This window comes from Phodopus roborovskii, unplaced genomic scaffold, assembly GCF_943737965.1.
Source record: "Phodopus roborovskii unplaced genomic scaffold, PHOROB, whole genome shotgun sequence".
NCBI classification, from domain to species: domain Eukaryota; kingdom Metazoa; phylum Chordata; class Mammalia; order Rodentia; family Cricetidae; genus Phodopus; species Phodopus roborovskii.
The window spans coordinates 12,576,478-12,590,008 of NW_026126407.1; the positions used below are offsets into that span (position 1 = coordinate 12,576,478).

The 13,531-nt window shown below is 43.2% G+C and overlaps 1 protein-coding gene across 4 annotated transcripts in view; it reads left to right on the forward strand.

The window, feature by feature from the left end:
- Positions 1 to 8,631, forward strand: part of Ndel1 (nudE neurodevelopment protein 1 like 1) — a 49,164-nt gene extending 40,533 nt beyond the window's left edge. For 3 of the 4 annotated variants that reach the window (XM_051180328.1, XM_051180327.1, XM_051180326.1), the window contains exons 8-9: positions 839 to 990; positions 7,451 to 8,631. In XM_051180328.1, the coding sequence (XP_051036285.1) occupies positions 839 to 990; positions 7,451 to 7,544 (246 nt within the window). In that variant the 3' untranslated portion in view covers positions 7,545 to 8,631. Of the gene's footprint in view, positions 1 to 838; positions 991 to 4,221; positions 4,257 to 7,450 lie in introns of all 4 variants that reach the window. The other variant, XM_051180330.1, reaches the window with a different exon arrangement.
- Positions 8,632 to 13,531: the final 4,900 nt, after the last annotated feature.

Consider the following 13,531-nt stretch of genomic DNA (forward strand, 5'->3'; position numbering starts at 1 on the left):
TCTTTCTCTTTCTTTCTTTCTTTCTTTTTTAAATAGCATCTGTTTGCTGGTAGAGATATTTGGTGACAGGTATTGTGACAGGTATAAAGGAAAGATACTAGATGTAGAAGTAAATAATGAAGGATCAGTATCATTTACAGGTGAATTAATTATAGACAGTTTACAATATGCTATCCAGAGAAAATGGCTTCGTTTTATGTGAGAGTGGAAATAGATCTGTCTGATACAGTGGGAAAAAAATAGACTGAAAAACCTATATAAAGAGTGGACTGCATTAAAAACATTCTTAGTTATAATTCTTTTTTCTTTTTTAGTTTTTCAAGATAGGTCTCTCTGTGTAGCATCTCTGGCTGTCCTGAACTCTATTTGTAGACTAAACTGGCCTTGTACTCACAGAGACTTGCCTCCCTCTGCCTCCTGAGTGCTGGGATTAAAGGTGTGAGCCACTACCACCCAGCTAGTGATAATTCTTTGTAATGCTTGCTACACAAATGCGCCAAGTCCCCAGTATTGTAGAACTTAACAAATAAATATTGGATGGGTTGAAAAGTCTGGGGTTTTCCCCTACCTATTGGTGCCATGGTTTTCTTAGTTGTAAGGTGTGGATTATATCTGTGTTTCTTAGTGATACTGAGAGGAATAAGTTAAATTTCTGAGCTCATTAGAAAGGGGATCAGTGTAAATGTCCTTTGATCTACTAGAAAGACAAATGATTATGGCTTAATTAATGACAGTTATCCTGGAAGGTAAGGGTTGAAACCTGAAATAGAAATGGTTTGAAATGCAAATATTTTCTGTATGGACAATGTTTTGACAGCCATTCCTCCTTTCTTTGTAGGCTTTAGAATCCAAATTAGCAGCTTGCAGGAACTTTGCAAAAGACCAAGCATCACGAAAACCATATGTCCCAGGGAGCGTTAACTGTGGGGTGATGAATAGCAATGGCCCAGAGTGCCCAAGGTCAGGACGAGGGACCTTCTTCCATAAAGGGTAAGTCTGCCTTTTTTTTTTTTTTGGGCAGTTCTAGGGATAAAACCTAGGACCGCCTATGCCATACAATTACTCTACCGCTGAGCTACAGCCCCAATCCTTGAACTCATTGATCATTTTAGTAAGTTTACAAATCCAAATGTGCTGATGAGCTTCCCTGGGATCATCTTACTCAAATCCCAGAGGACAGAGATCTGTTGTTGTCTTCTGGTTCTCAAGGAAGTTTGCTGCCCCTGGAGTCTACAGTGCCTGTTCTGGGGGGAGGGGGTAGACTCTTAAAGGGACCTGTGCTGGGCTCAGGAGAATGTGCTGGGCTGCTGTGGGCCTGCTCTTCAGGTGCTTACAGCTTGGGAAATTCTCTCAGGAAATCTTTCAAGGGAAGGGAAGAACTCTGCAATTATTTGTATTCAGATTGTATGGCAAACCATTTATTTGAATAGTTTATAAAAATACAAAGTCCTTAAAGTATTTAGATACTGGTTCTAATACAGGTCAGAGTTCAAGGTTAGCCTGGTATATCTAGTGAGTTTTCAGTCAGCTGTCTGTCTCAGTAAAACAAAAACAAACAATAGGGAAGAGGTGTGTGTGTGTGTGTGTGTGTGTGTGTGTATTCAAATTATAAAAAGCTTTTAAGCTTGAAGCATTGGTATGTCATTAGTGAAAAAAAATTCATTTGACATAGAAGTATGTGAAGGTAAGTTTTCTACCTTTACACTATTTTTGTAATTATTTAGAGTTAATTTTCAGGCATGTAAAAGTAGATCATCTGCTATAAGCTTTTTGCAACACATCTACAAGAGTATACTTTAAATATTGCTTTGTCCTTGCCTGTTTTGTTTTACATTGCCAGTATCTTTCCATGGCAGTACTTTTCATTCTATTTTATTTGTTTTCTCTCTAATAAGAACAGCTGTTTTCTTGTTACAGATGTGATTTAATATAGGGAACTAGTTAGGACCTATAAGCTGTCTGTTGATCATGTTACCTTAGGTAGTTGTTGCTAGAACAGCAGCTGATGTGGTCATGATCCCTTGCTGTTGTCTCTTGTGAATGGAATAGGCAGCTTTGAAACCAACAATAAATAAAGCAGGGACAGCTCTATATGTTTCACAATATTTTTAAAGGCACTTCTATTTTCTGATGTCTTAAATAGTTACAGCTTGTATATGGAAGACCTGATTGTTCTATATAGTCTGCTATTTTCTTTTTTTGAGACAGTTTTTTTCTGTTCAATTCTGGCCTGGAATTTACTATGTAGACCAGGATGGCCTGAAACTCACAGAGGTCCACCTCCTAGTTCTGGGGTTAAAGGCATGTACCACCACACCTGCAGTCTATTCTTTGTTAAGATAGATTGATTATATTTATTTATTTGTTTGTTTGTTTATGTATGTGTGTGAGTGCTCTAACTGCATCTGCAACTTTAATCCCAGAAGAGAGCATCAGATCCCACTGTAGATGGTTGTGAGCCACTGTATGGTTGCTAGTAGTTGAACCCAGGACCTTTGGAAGAGCAAGCAGTGCTCTTAACCACTGAGCCATCTCTCCAGCCCCTACAGTCTACTCTTAAGAGTTTTATTGTTCACCTCTATAGTGTATATTCTGGTCTCATGAAGGTTATAACAAGGACTTCCTACTAAAAGCACATTATAAAATATCAATATATGAGTCAGAACTTTGTTCTGTCTCTTAGGGTTCCTCAGGTGGGATAAATATAAAATTAATTTTTCATCATGCTTGGGAGTGCCAGTTTTTGAACTGTTCTGGAACAACATGACATGGACAGGCATTTCTTATTGGTCATTTCCCTAACATACAAAGAAATTGAGAGGAAGTCTTCAGAAGTGTTGAAAGTGTGTGATTACCTCAACTGAGTAGTTATTAGACTCTCTCTGTCTCTGGAATTATATTTCGTGGTGGGCGGCAGGTAGCATCTTACAGTGAGAGGAGACATGGACTAGTGATGGATTGGTTAGGCAGGGGCCTTTGTATGGAAAGTGCTGGTAGGTGGTCATAGTGAGGGAGGAATAGACTATCATTGAGACTCACTGCTCCCATCTCAGAGTATCAGGGCAGGCATTGCTCAGAGATGATGAACCTGGATTTTGAGCATCAGTTTTAAGCTGAAAGGAATGACTGTGGAGCTCTGCCGGAATTCTTGCCCCCAGGGACAGCTAGATGCAGCGTTTCCCCTATTTCTTGAACTGAATAGTGGGGAACGTGTTTCTTGACAGAACCAGATAGTTGCTATTTGTGTTTTGTCTTAAATTACAAAAATTTTATGTTGTACTGTTTCTACCAACAATGCTTTTATGGATTGGCCCTTGGTACAGTGTTTGCTTATTTAACAAGTGGTCTGTGGATATACACTGCAGTGTTAGCCTACTGCTGTTTCGGGAATCCTTGTCTCTTCACTGTGCTCTGGAGGGTTAGTTGTTGCTGCTTCTTGCTGCTTTGCTTTCATTCTGGCTTTCTTATGGTCAGCCTGGCTTTTTACCTATTGACTGGATAAAAACCAAGATGCTGTGTGCCAACTGTAAGAGGAAAGGGCAAATAGCCTGACCCCCAGATACATTATTCTGACTTGTCAAGTAAAAGCCAGTCTTTGTGGAAATAAGGGAAGTGTGGCTTGGGACTTCAGCACGTGAACAGCCCCGTGTTAAAACCCTTGGCTGTGGTGCTCTCCTTGCTTGCCCCTTGCTCCTGAGGAGTCTCTCTGTATGTAGCTCCATCACTGTAGCTTATTAGTGTGACTGCAGACTGACAGGTGGATTTTCTTGGGAGGTTTGAGTGTTTACTTCATTTCTTTGAAGCCTTGTCACATGAAACTACATACACCTAAACTGGGTCCATGGCCTTAAGTGAGTCAGAAGTACTTGCATATTCTGGTTATCCCAGGACTTCTTAGAATCAGGAGTTTGTATTCTGGGGTTTCTGCCAGCCCCTCAGAAGGAGGCTGCTGTTCCTAGTTGCCCTAGTTTTTCCCACCCCAGACACTCTTCATATTCTACCCTAAATTTGTATGTTACTTGAATTTGCTCTAAAACATTTTTTTTTCTTCCATTAACTCTAATCATATGTATTGCTTGCACATGGTGCAAATGGTGGGCCGACCAGTCAGGTTTTTCTGGGTCATACCTGTAGGTAGGCGTGGGCTCATTTCAGGGCATGGTGTGAAAATAGTATTTGTATTGCCATTTAATGATTTTTTTCCTTTTTTTTTTTAATTAGGCAAGAAAGAGTCATATTTCCTGCGTTGTTTATGGGTAACTCAATTTGTTTGCTGTGCTCTCTTTTTCTCCGTCTTACTCATGCTGTGTGGTGGAAGACACGTTAACAAACTGGGTTTACTAACTGCATGGGGCTGACTCGGGTTAATCAACTTTTGGCCCATGAGTGAGCTTTCAAGATCCTGTGTTGACTTGATTACATTATTGCTGTTAGTTCTGTGTGTCTGTGGTCTTAGCTAGTTGGGTGGCTGAGGTAGAAGGTGGCTTGAGCATAGGAGTTGAAGCCAGCTTGGCAGGAATGAGACGCTACTTCAACAAAATAAAATAAAACCTCAGTGTTGTGGTCCTGAGTGGCTGTGAGAATCAGCCTGGTGGTACTCCCTACTCTAAGGCAGGGTTATATCTCACTGTTTGCATGGGGAAGGGCTTCCTTCTGTGTTCTCCTATCAGAAGCTGGTGATAGTGAACTCCCTTGTTCTGTGCTCGCCTTTGTGTTTCCATATTAAACTGGGGTGGTAAATGGGAGGTGTGTAGACTCTACCCTCCCTTTCTGAACTGTTTGATTGTTGGCATAGCCTGGGTCGAGGACTGGAGCAGCCTGGGACTGCTATTTGCTTCTGTGTACACACAGGGAGAGCTGGGCTCTGGATGTCCATTCTGTCCTGTTCTTGAGAATCAGCGCAAGCTGCCCTCTGTCCTCCCACTATCCTTTCAGGAGCATTCATCTTGCTTCCTCAACAGGCTGAGCTTTGTTTTCTTTATTGTTAGATGATAGCTCTTCTGGCTGGCCACGGAGCACAGTTTCTGTTGCTAAAGCACCTTTCTGGAGTTTAATTCTGTGTGGCCCACTGGGCATTTATTTCCCTATACCTGCACCTGGTGTATTTGAAGGCTTTTCTTCTCTTGGGAACCTTCTTCATTGAGTAAGTTTTACAGTTTCCTGAACGAGCCCTTCTAGACTAAAAGCACTCATGGAGGTCAGCTTTCTTTTCTTCTGGTTTTATCTTCCTGCCTCTTGATTCAGAAGAGAAGTGCTAGGTGAGACCCTCTGTCCAACCCACCTCCAGGTTCTCCTACCACACAGCGACGCTACTGGCTTCCCACTAGAGCTCATTCATACTGGGACCATGGAAGTGGTTGCTCTCTGAGGGCTCCTGAGTAGCCTGTGACTAGAAGTGGCTAGGAAGGGGTGGGATACCTGAGGTAGTTGGGGCTGAACGACTCACTAATAATAGCTTGGTGGGGTGAGCCTGGGCTAATAACTGGATCTTGGTTTGCTTTCCTCTGTAACAATGGAGATGGACTTGATGCTACTTTAAAGTGCATTAATTTAGTTCTATACTTGTTTTTCTGTGTGGGACTGTCTTCATGGCTGCTGCTTTTGCACACCCCAGTTAGCCATATGACAAACTTTTGACAACCTGTAGTGTGTCCCTGTCTGATGAGTTGGAGGCTTTCTGTACTATAGCTTGCCTGCCTCTACCGAGGACAGGGATCAAGGTTCATGTGTTGGATATTAGGTCTCCTGTGTAGTTCTTTCTGTAGTTGTTGGAGAGCATTGGGAGCTCTGAATCTACATAGGCAAATGAGAGATAGGCAATCGCTACACTGGCAAACAGACTGTGGTCCTAGGCCTCAGAAGAAGCATAGCCATGCAGCTTTTGGAAAAGATTTAAAGAGAGAAAATTCTGCTGTCTAGCATGGAAGTAGGACAAGGCATGGGGTTGAGGGCTGGGGAGTAGGGTGTATCAAGTGTCTTTTCTGCTGCTGTTGGTTTGCACATTCCAAGTATGAGCTGTGTTCAGTCTCTTGAAACATGAACTCTTGTTTCCTGAAAGTAATTGGGATTCTTGGTCAAGATCCTCTATGCATGTCTGTTTCTGTGTGCCATTAGTGACTGCTTATGAACCAGTGGTCTTAGCAGGGAATATGTGGTTCACTTTTTAGGGAATACCTTTTTGTGAGTCTGTGTTTAGCTCCTTGGATCCTTCCATAAGCAAGTAGATGATAGTGGTGGGGAAGAATGGTAAAGTGTGGTCCCTTAAAGTTGCTAATAAGATGGATTCATCTAGCAAGTGTCTTTGACTAGAAAGGCTGAAATTGCTCCCTGAGATCTTGTACCTCTCCCTTCCCCTTTCCCTCCCCCTTGCTTCCTGTGTCTGCATGCTGATGGGTGGATTTAGGGGTGTCCCTCACCTTGCTGGGTGCCCTTGTGTGGAGCTGGGTTGCTGTGTATAAATACAAAACCCCCAAGTCTTCCTATCTAGTTTTGCTTGTTAAACATTAGTTTTTTTTCCCTTTGTAATACTGGTATTGCCTTAGATTTGCAAAGTATAAACTAGTAAAGTTTATCTACAACCCAGAGAAGAATATTTTGTTAAAATTTCTTTCTATGATTTAGATGATTTCATTACATATATGTGTATATGTAATATAATCCACATGTGTATTTATGTATGTATTTGTCTAAAGGGTTATTCATTCTAGACTTAACTACATAAATCCATAGTGTTTGTGTAAGAGGCTGGAATAGAACCTAGGCTATGTACTGCTTGCATTTTCCTTTTTTCTTTTAATATCACATTGAAAATAGGCAGTTTTGATAGCCTACATCTTTTTCCTTGTATCATTTAATACATACTGAATATTTTCCCTTGCTATTAAAAATACTGTAGAAAATATTCTTAATAGTTGTACTTATATTTGTTTTGTTGTATAATTATTTATCTCCCTATTGTCAGACATTTACACCTTTTGATGGTTTAAAAAAAAAATTGGGACAGAGAGATGGCTCAGTGGTTAAGAGCACTGACTGCTTTTTAGGAGGACCAGGGTTCAATTCCCAGCACCCACATGGCAGCTCACAACCGACTAACTCCCGTTTCAGGGGACCCAATACCCATGGCAAAACATCAGTCAGTGCACATAGAATTTAAAAATAATAATAATTAAAAAATTAAAAAAAAATCAGGTTGTGGTGATAGTGGTCCATATGACAGGGTTGTCTAGAAAAGGAGTACATGGTCTCAGTACCCCAGGATGGTGAACTATCTGTCTATTCTCTTGTTACCAGTGCCTTCTGGGCAGCTATTTTGGGATTCAGGATTCTACAGTGGGCAAGGAAGAGGACTAGTTACAGAAAGCAACCAAGTTTCCTATGTGTAGAGTGATTTAAATGAGTCTTTTTTTTTTTCTTCTCTTCTTCCCTTGCTATTCTGGTCACCCAACAGGGCAGTAAACGGCTTTGATCCAGCTCCTCCTCCTCCTGGGCTGGGCTCCTCACGCCCATCGTCAGCACCGGGTATGCTGCCTCTCAGTGTGTGAGTGCCCGGCCTCCATGTGGGGCCCCTGCCCTCTTCTAGCAGCCCAGGACACCTATGCCTCGCCCCTCGGTACCTGGGTCCAGCCCTGTGCCCCTGTCTGCCTCTTCACCGCTGGCAGAGGGCAGGCTGCATGCAGTGGCGGCTGCTGGGCTCTGCCCAGCCCCAGGACTCTGCGCGATATCAATACTGGCTATTTTCTCTTCTTGCCGTAGTGCCGTTGGTTTCACATGATTGCACTTTTGTGGGTCACAAGTGATACATACGTGTATTACTCGATCACTGGATGTGGAAGTACCCGTTTATCACATCTGCCTCATAGCCCCCATTTTGCTGTGCTGATAGAATTTAGTTATGTTTAGGACATTGCAGATCTTCTAGAAGTTCTCCTCAATCAGGTTGACATGACCCTTCTAAACTCCCACCCATGCATCTTCAGTGCTCACAATCATGTGTCCCTCAATCTCACCCTATAGTTCAGAGTCAGGAGCGCCTCTGAATTGGGTAATTTTGTCTGTACTTCCATCCCATAGGCTTGCTCTCTAAAGCAGCAAGATGCTGTCTGAGCTGCAGGAGGCGGGGCATCTGGGACCTGGGTACTCCAGGGCTGAGCCACTGTATGCCTCAGACTCAGAGGAGGCAGGTGGCAACCTCCTCACCAGCTTTGTAGTCCCTCAGTTCAGTGATCTCTCAGAGCATTTTGTTTTCTCTTCTGAAGGTCCGTCCAGTTGCATTGGGAAAGATTGAGGGGCCTGATTCTGGGGCTGGCTGGTGCCAGATCTTGGGGGCAGACTGGCCAGAAGTGTTTGTCCCTTGCACCCTTTGGTTATTCTCATGCTGCACTTACTGTTTACATTTGTTTTATTGTATATAGGTTTGTAAACATTATTGCCTAAGATATTTGTATATAACTTGGGCTTTGTAGCTTTTATTTATTCAGATTCATATGGCATGTTAATTAACGACTTATGATGGTGTCCTATTCTGGGCAGCTGTATAGGATCATCATGTGGTTAAAAGAAGATACTTCCCTCCAAAAAAAAAAAAAAAATCTTTTAATGTGGAAACAATAAATTTCACAGAAAAAAAGGGCCGAGATTGCTTTATTTGGTTCCTGCCATCCCATGAGAAAAGGACATACAAAGGCTGTTGAACGTCTCTTCCCCCACATGGGATGTGTGGTGGCAAACAGGTATGAAATGAGACAGAAGATTGAGACCGCAGGAGATGCCTTATTCACCCACTTTTCCAGTCGTGTACCATTTTAGGGGCAGCCTGAGAATGGTCCAGACCCCACAGGATAGTAGAGAAGACCAGGACTGGTGAGTTTCCAGGGCATGGAGTACCTGCATAGACCCAGGAGCTGGTCTCTAGTTGCACTGTATACAACATTGTGTGCAGAAGTCTTGGGATTAGAGAAGTTACATGGGCATGGGCTTCTCTCACACTTCTTTCCTTGGGTTGGTGTTAGCAAAAAAAGTTCCAGGTGTTTGGTAGCATACCATGTTGAAGAAATGGCAAAATGGGGTCTGTGTGTGTTGTGTCTGAACCCTGCTCACAGCAGCACAAACGCAACAGCGTACTTCATAGTTTAAAACTGCAAGTGGTGGCAGAGGCAGGTAGATGAGAGTTTGAGGTGGAGGCCAGCCTGGTGTACATAGTGAGAGCCCCAGAGATCCTGTCTCCACCTCCCCCCCCCCAAAAAAAAAAAAAAAAAAACAAACAAACCATAAACAATAGCAAAAAACCAAGTGAATTGAAGGGAGTCAGATCCCTGAATAGGAAAAACATGAAGTAAGGAGAACCGTCAGGCGTTTTCTGTTAACAAATGACAAGAATATCTGCTTATTGTTTGTCCTTGGAGATTTTGTCCTAAGCTAACTCACCAAGAGGCCTGCAGTCACGTGTGTAAATGCTGGAATGCAGTCCGAACGTCTCATTGATTGCCGTTAATGGTGGAAAATGGTGTATAATATCTCACTGATGTGCAGTCACCTTCAGCTTCTTGCCAAACTGCCTTTGGAAGGATTGGATTAGGTCAGAGGTTTGAGCGATTAGCAGACCTTTGTGGAAGCAGGGGTGAGGCTGAGTCCTCATCTCTGGCTCCCAGGGATTTCTTAGCTGTTCTGAAGCTTTATAGTATCCATGGGCTTATCCAGGCAGCTCTGGCTTTTGCTGCTCTCAGGGATGGGGGGATGGGATGCTACTGCTGCTGTGGGTCCAGGTCTGAAGAAACAGCAGATGGCCACTTTTTTTTTAAGCACCCTTGTAGCAGCAGCCATCTTCACAGAACCCCATGAGGATTCCTTTGTGGGATGGATGGGTCAAGGATACTTTGTACTTGCTGGCCTAAGTCTGACTCTAATGCTGGAACGTTTTAATACAGTTCTTCATGTTATGGTGACCCCCTCCAGCTGTAAATTATTTTTGTTGCTACTTCATAATTGTCATTTTGCTAGTTATAAATCATTTTGTAAATATCCAATATGTGACCTTGAGGGTTTGCAATGCACAGGTTGAGAACCACCGCTTTAAAGGTTGTTGCCTGAGTTCTTGCTTTCCTTGTGGGTACCTGTTGAATCCTCAGGACTGAGAATTTGCTGGGCTAGGTGGGTCTGTGGCAGCCTTCCCATTTGAAGTGCTGATCTTGTCTCTCCTAATGTCCACTTGTTGGCTCAGAGCCTGGAATCTAATGTGTGAGGCCAGGGGGACTGTATAAATGAGCACAGGGTAGTCACTTCCCCCCAGTTTGCAAAAGGGACAGCTCAGGGCAAGGCCAGGATTGGAAATGGGACCATTTTCTGTCACATACTGGAGGCCTAGCAACCCACTGTGTAGTTTGGACCTGGGCATTCTTTCCTCCTGCCATAGCCTCCTGAGCTCTGGGGTTTATATATGGGCCTGGCTTCTTAAAAAGGCAAATGTGAAAACAACAGATCGGTTAGTGCCTATGTTGGGGGCCCAAATGGGATTTGTGCTGTTTTGTGATTTTTTTTTTTTTTTTTTGTCCTGCTGTCTGTCCATCTGCACCCACAGGAATTCTGCTGGCCTTTTCTGTCAGCTCCTTAGGAACCCTTCCCTGAGGTAGATGTGACCCGCTGGAATGAAGTTTAAACTTTTCACTGACCTGGCGTTTTGTAAGCAGGGATCATACTCTACTGCCATGCAGTACGTAGAACCCTGCGTGGATTGTGGTCATGGGTGGATGGATGTCTGGCAGGAGGGCAGGGCTCACTTAAGGGGGTTGGCAGTGTGGGCCCGTATCACCTGTGAGTGACACACTTAAGGGAGGCTTAGTGGCCAAGCCCTGCTGCTCAGTGCACTAAAGGACAGGGCTAGGAAACATTTGTTTATTTTCATAAGTTTTAGCTAGGAACAAAATGTCTGAATATTGATCCCTCTGTTGTGGGGGGTGTATTTTTAAATCATTAATTTCATTGTTATTCTCCATGTCTTAATCTGGCCTAACTGTGGTAGCTATAAAAGCTTGCTTTTGGGATAAACTTCAATAAAGTAAAATAAGTTTTAGTGTCTGATGGGTAGGATGGCTTAGCATTATAGATCCAGTTGTAGTCATGCAGTGCCGAGATAACCCTTGGGAAAAGCACTTAGAGTGGCAACACGAGGTGCAACTAAAGCTTTAAAAAGAAAAATCAACTGATGGAAAGTATATAGGTGGCTTACTCTCCAGATTTTAAAATTGCCTCTAAAGTTGCCCAAATTAACTAAAGAAAAATCAAAGTAACAACACAAATTTTCTTTTACTGTGCAAATTGGCCTGAGACATGTGCCGAGAGGCAGACATGTGGCTGCTCTCACCTGCACAAATAGCCACCCCCGAGTATTAAAGCAGTTTTCTAGGTTCTCCCCCAGCCCTGGATGCAAGAGGAGAGGGTCATGTGTTTTACAGACCCTGAGACACTAGTTAGATGCTTCTTTGTTTTCTGAGCCATTGAGAACAATGTAGCAACTAGAACTATGGAAATGCTCAACTAGGTCTTTACAAAAATTCTTACTTCCTGTGTATGGTGTTTTGTCTGGATGTATGTATGTGCACCATGTGCAAGCCTGGTGCCTTTGGAGGCCAGAAGTTATCAAACCCCTTGGATCTGGAGTTAAAGATGGTTGTGGGTACTGGGAATTGAACCTGGATCTTCTGGAAGAGTGACCAGTGTTCTATGTTACTGAAAATTTTGAATGTTTTCTGACACATTTGTGCTTTTGAGACAAGTTCTCGGTAGGTTTGTAGCTGTTTTCCCTAGTGCTAGGGTTAAAAGCATGTCCCACCACACCTGGCACTTGTAAGGGATTCCTAGAATTTCGCTGTGAGCCCTCATTCTGAATCATTCTTTTTACCTGGAGTTGCCCTTGTCCATGTTTTCCCAAGCAGTTTCATCATCATTTGTTCTGTGATATTGGTGATGTGCCATTCCTGAAAAGCACCTTCCTCTGTTACTTCCAGAATTTTCTAAGTGGTTGACGTTTTTATGCTGAGCTTTACTAATTACCACGAGCCAGGCAACAACAGCTACATCCCAAGTGCCACCTACTGCCATGACTGTGAGCTGCATGAGATTTTGGGCATTTTAGAATCTATACCAGTTATATCTTTAAAGGGTTTCATGACATTGTCAGTTGAATGGAGCCCGTTGATTGGCCTACTTTGAAAACAAATGAAGACCTCTGTTGTAATGAGTTAAAATGAATTTCTAGTCTCACAGGGTTGAAGGATCTTTGCTCACTTCTTGGCATAGCATATAGACAATATAATACAGCTAGTATTGAGACCAGTACCATGAGGTAAACATACCCGTCCATAGCTTCATGTCACATTCCTGACAGTTAACTGTTTTACCAGACAGGAGTGGACTGATTGCAGGGTCTGGTCCTGAGCTGGTCTAGGACAGATAACCTTTTAGTGGAGACTGTTTTTAGTCTCTCAGGAAGGTAGGGAAGCAGAGGGGCTAGGCAGTCCATAGTGGTCAGAGGCTTTCTCAGACCTCTTGATACTGGGGAAAGAGAAGCCTCCAGTTCTCCCTTCCAGAGTCTAGCTTTGTTTTTGTGTGGGGGGTGGGGTCAAGCCTGGAGGAGGAAGGCTTGCGTTCTAGTGTTCTTCCTTTTGTATTTAATGTCTGTCCCTCAGTAACATTGGCTTTGGGGTAACAGGCTGTGGGTCAGTCAAACCAGGGCAGTTGGATAGATAGGAAAAAAAAAAAAAAAAAAAAAAAAAAAAAACAGCTTAAGTTCCAGCTATGGAGGAAACTGATGAGAAACAGAGGACTGGAGTTTTCCTGATATCAGGACTTTGAATTCCAGTGTGTCTTCAAGCCAGCAGGCTAGGAATCAGCTCAGCGTTTCACTTACAATGTACATAATCATGCCTAGTGTCCAACAGAGATTTTTAAAACTATATTTAATGACAAAGCGATGAATTGTTTAGTGATCAGTGGTTCTTCCTTCTACTTAATGTCTTTGTGGAACCAGGAACTAGACTTGGTCCACAGAGTTTGTTTTACCTTTCTTCTCCTGTGGTTGGGACAGGTTTCCTGTGTCCTTGTGTTACAAGAGACCTAAATGCATCTTGCTAGGTATGCATGCTTACTAGGCCTACACGGAAGTCCACTTGGTACTGTGGCTCACCTCATGCCTCCCTGGGGTTTCTCTGTAACCCCAGATGGTCCATACTAGCAAGGTTGCCTGTGAGGAGCAGCCAGGGATGCCTCCCTTAGAAATGTTGTGCATCTTCACTGGTGGGGCCAAGCAAGCGCTCCTTCCTTGTTCCCTGCCTTCAGGTGTCCAACATTCTGGGGACCTGGTGGGCTTGGTTCATGGATCAGGTGTGAATAACCCCCCTCCAGTCAGGTCACTGAGGGTAAAACAGAACAGAAGGTGAGGAAACAGACTCCACACTCACATGATTATTCTTGTTTATTGAGGTCTGTTTGTTCTCAACGGGTGCTTTTTCCTCCAAGTAAACAGAGCAGGCGCAAA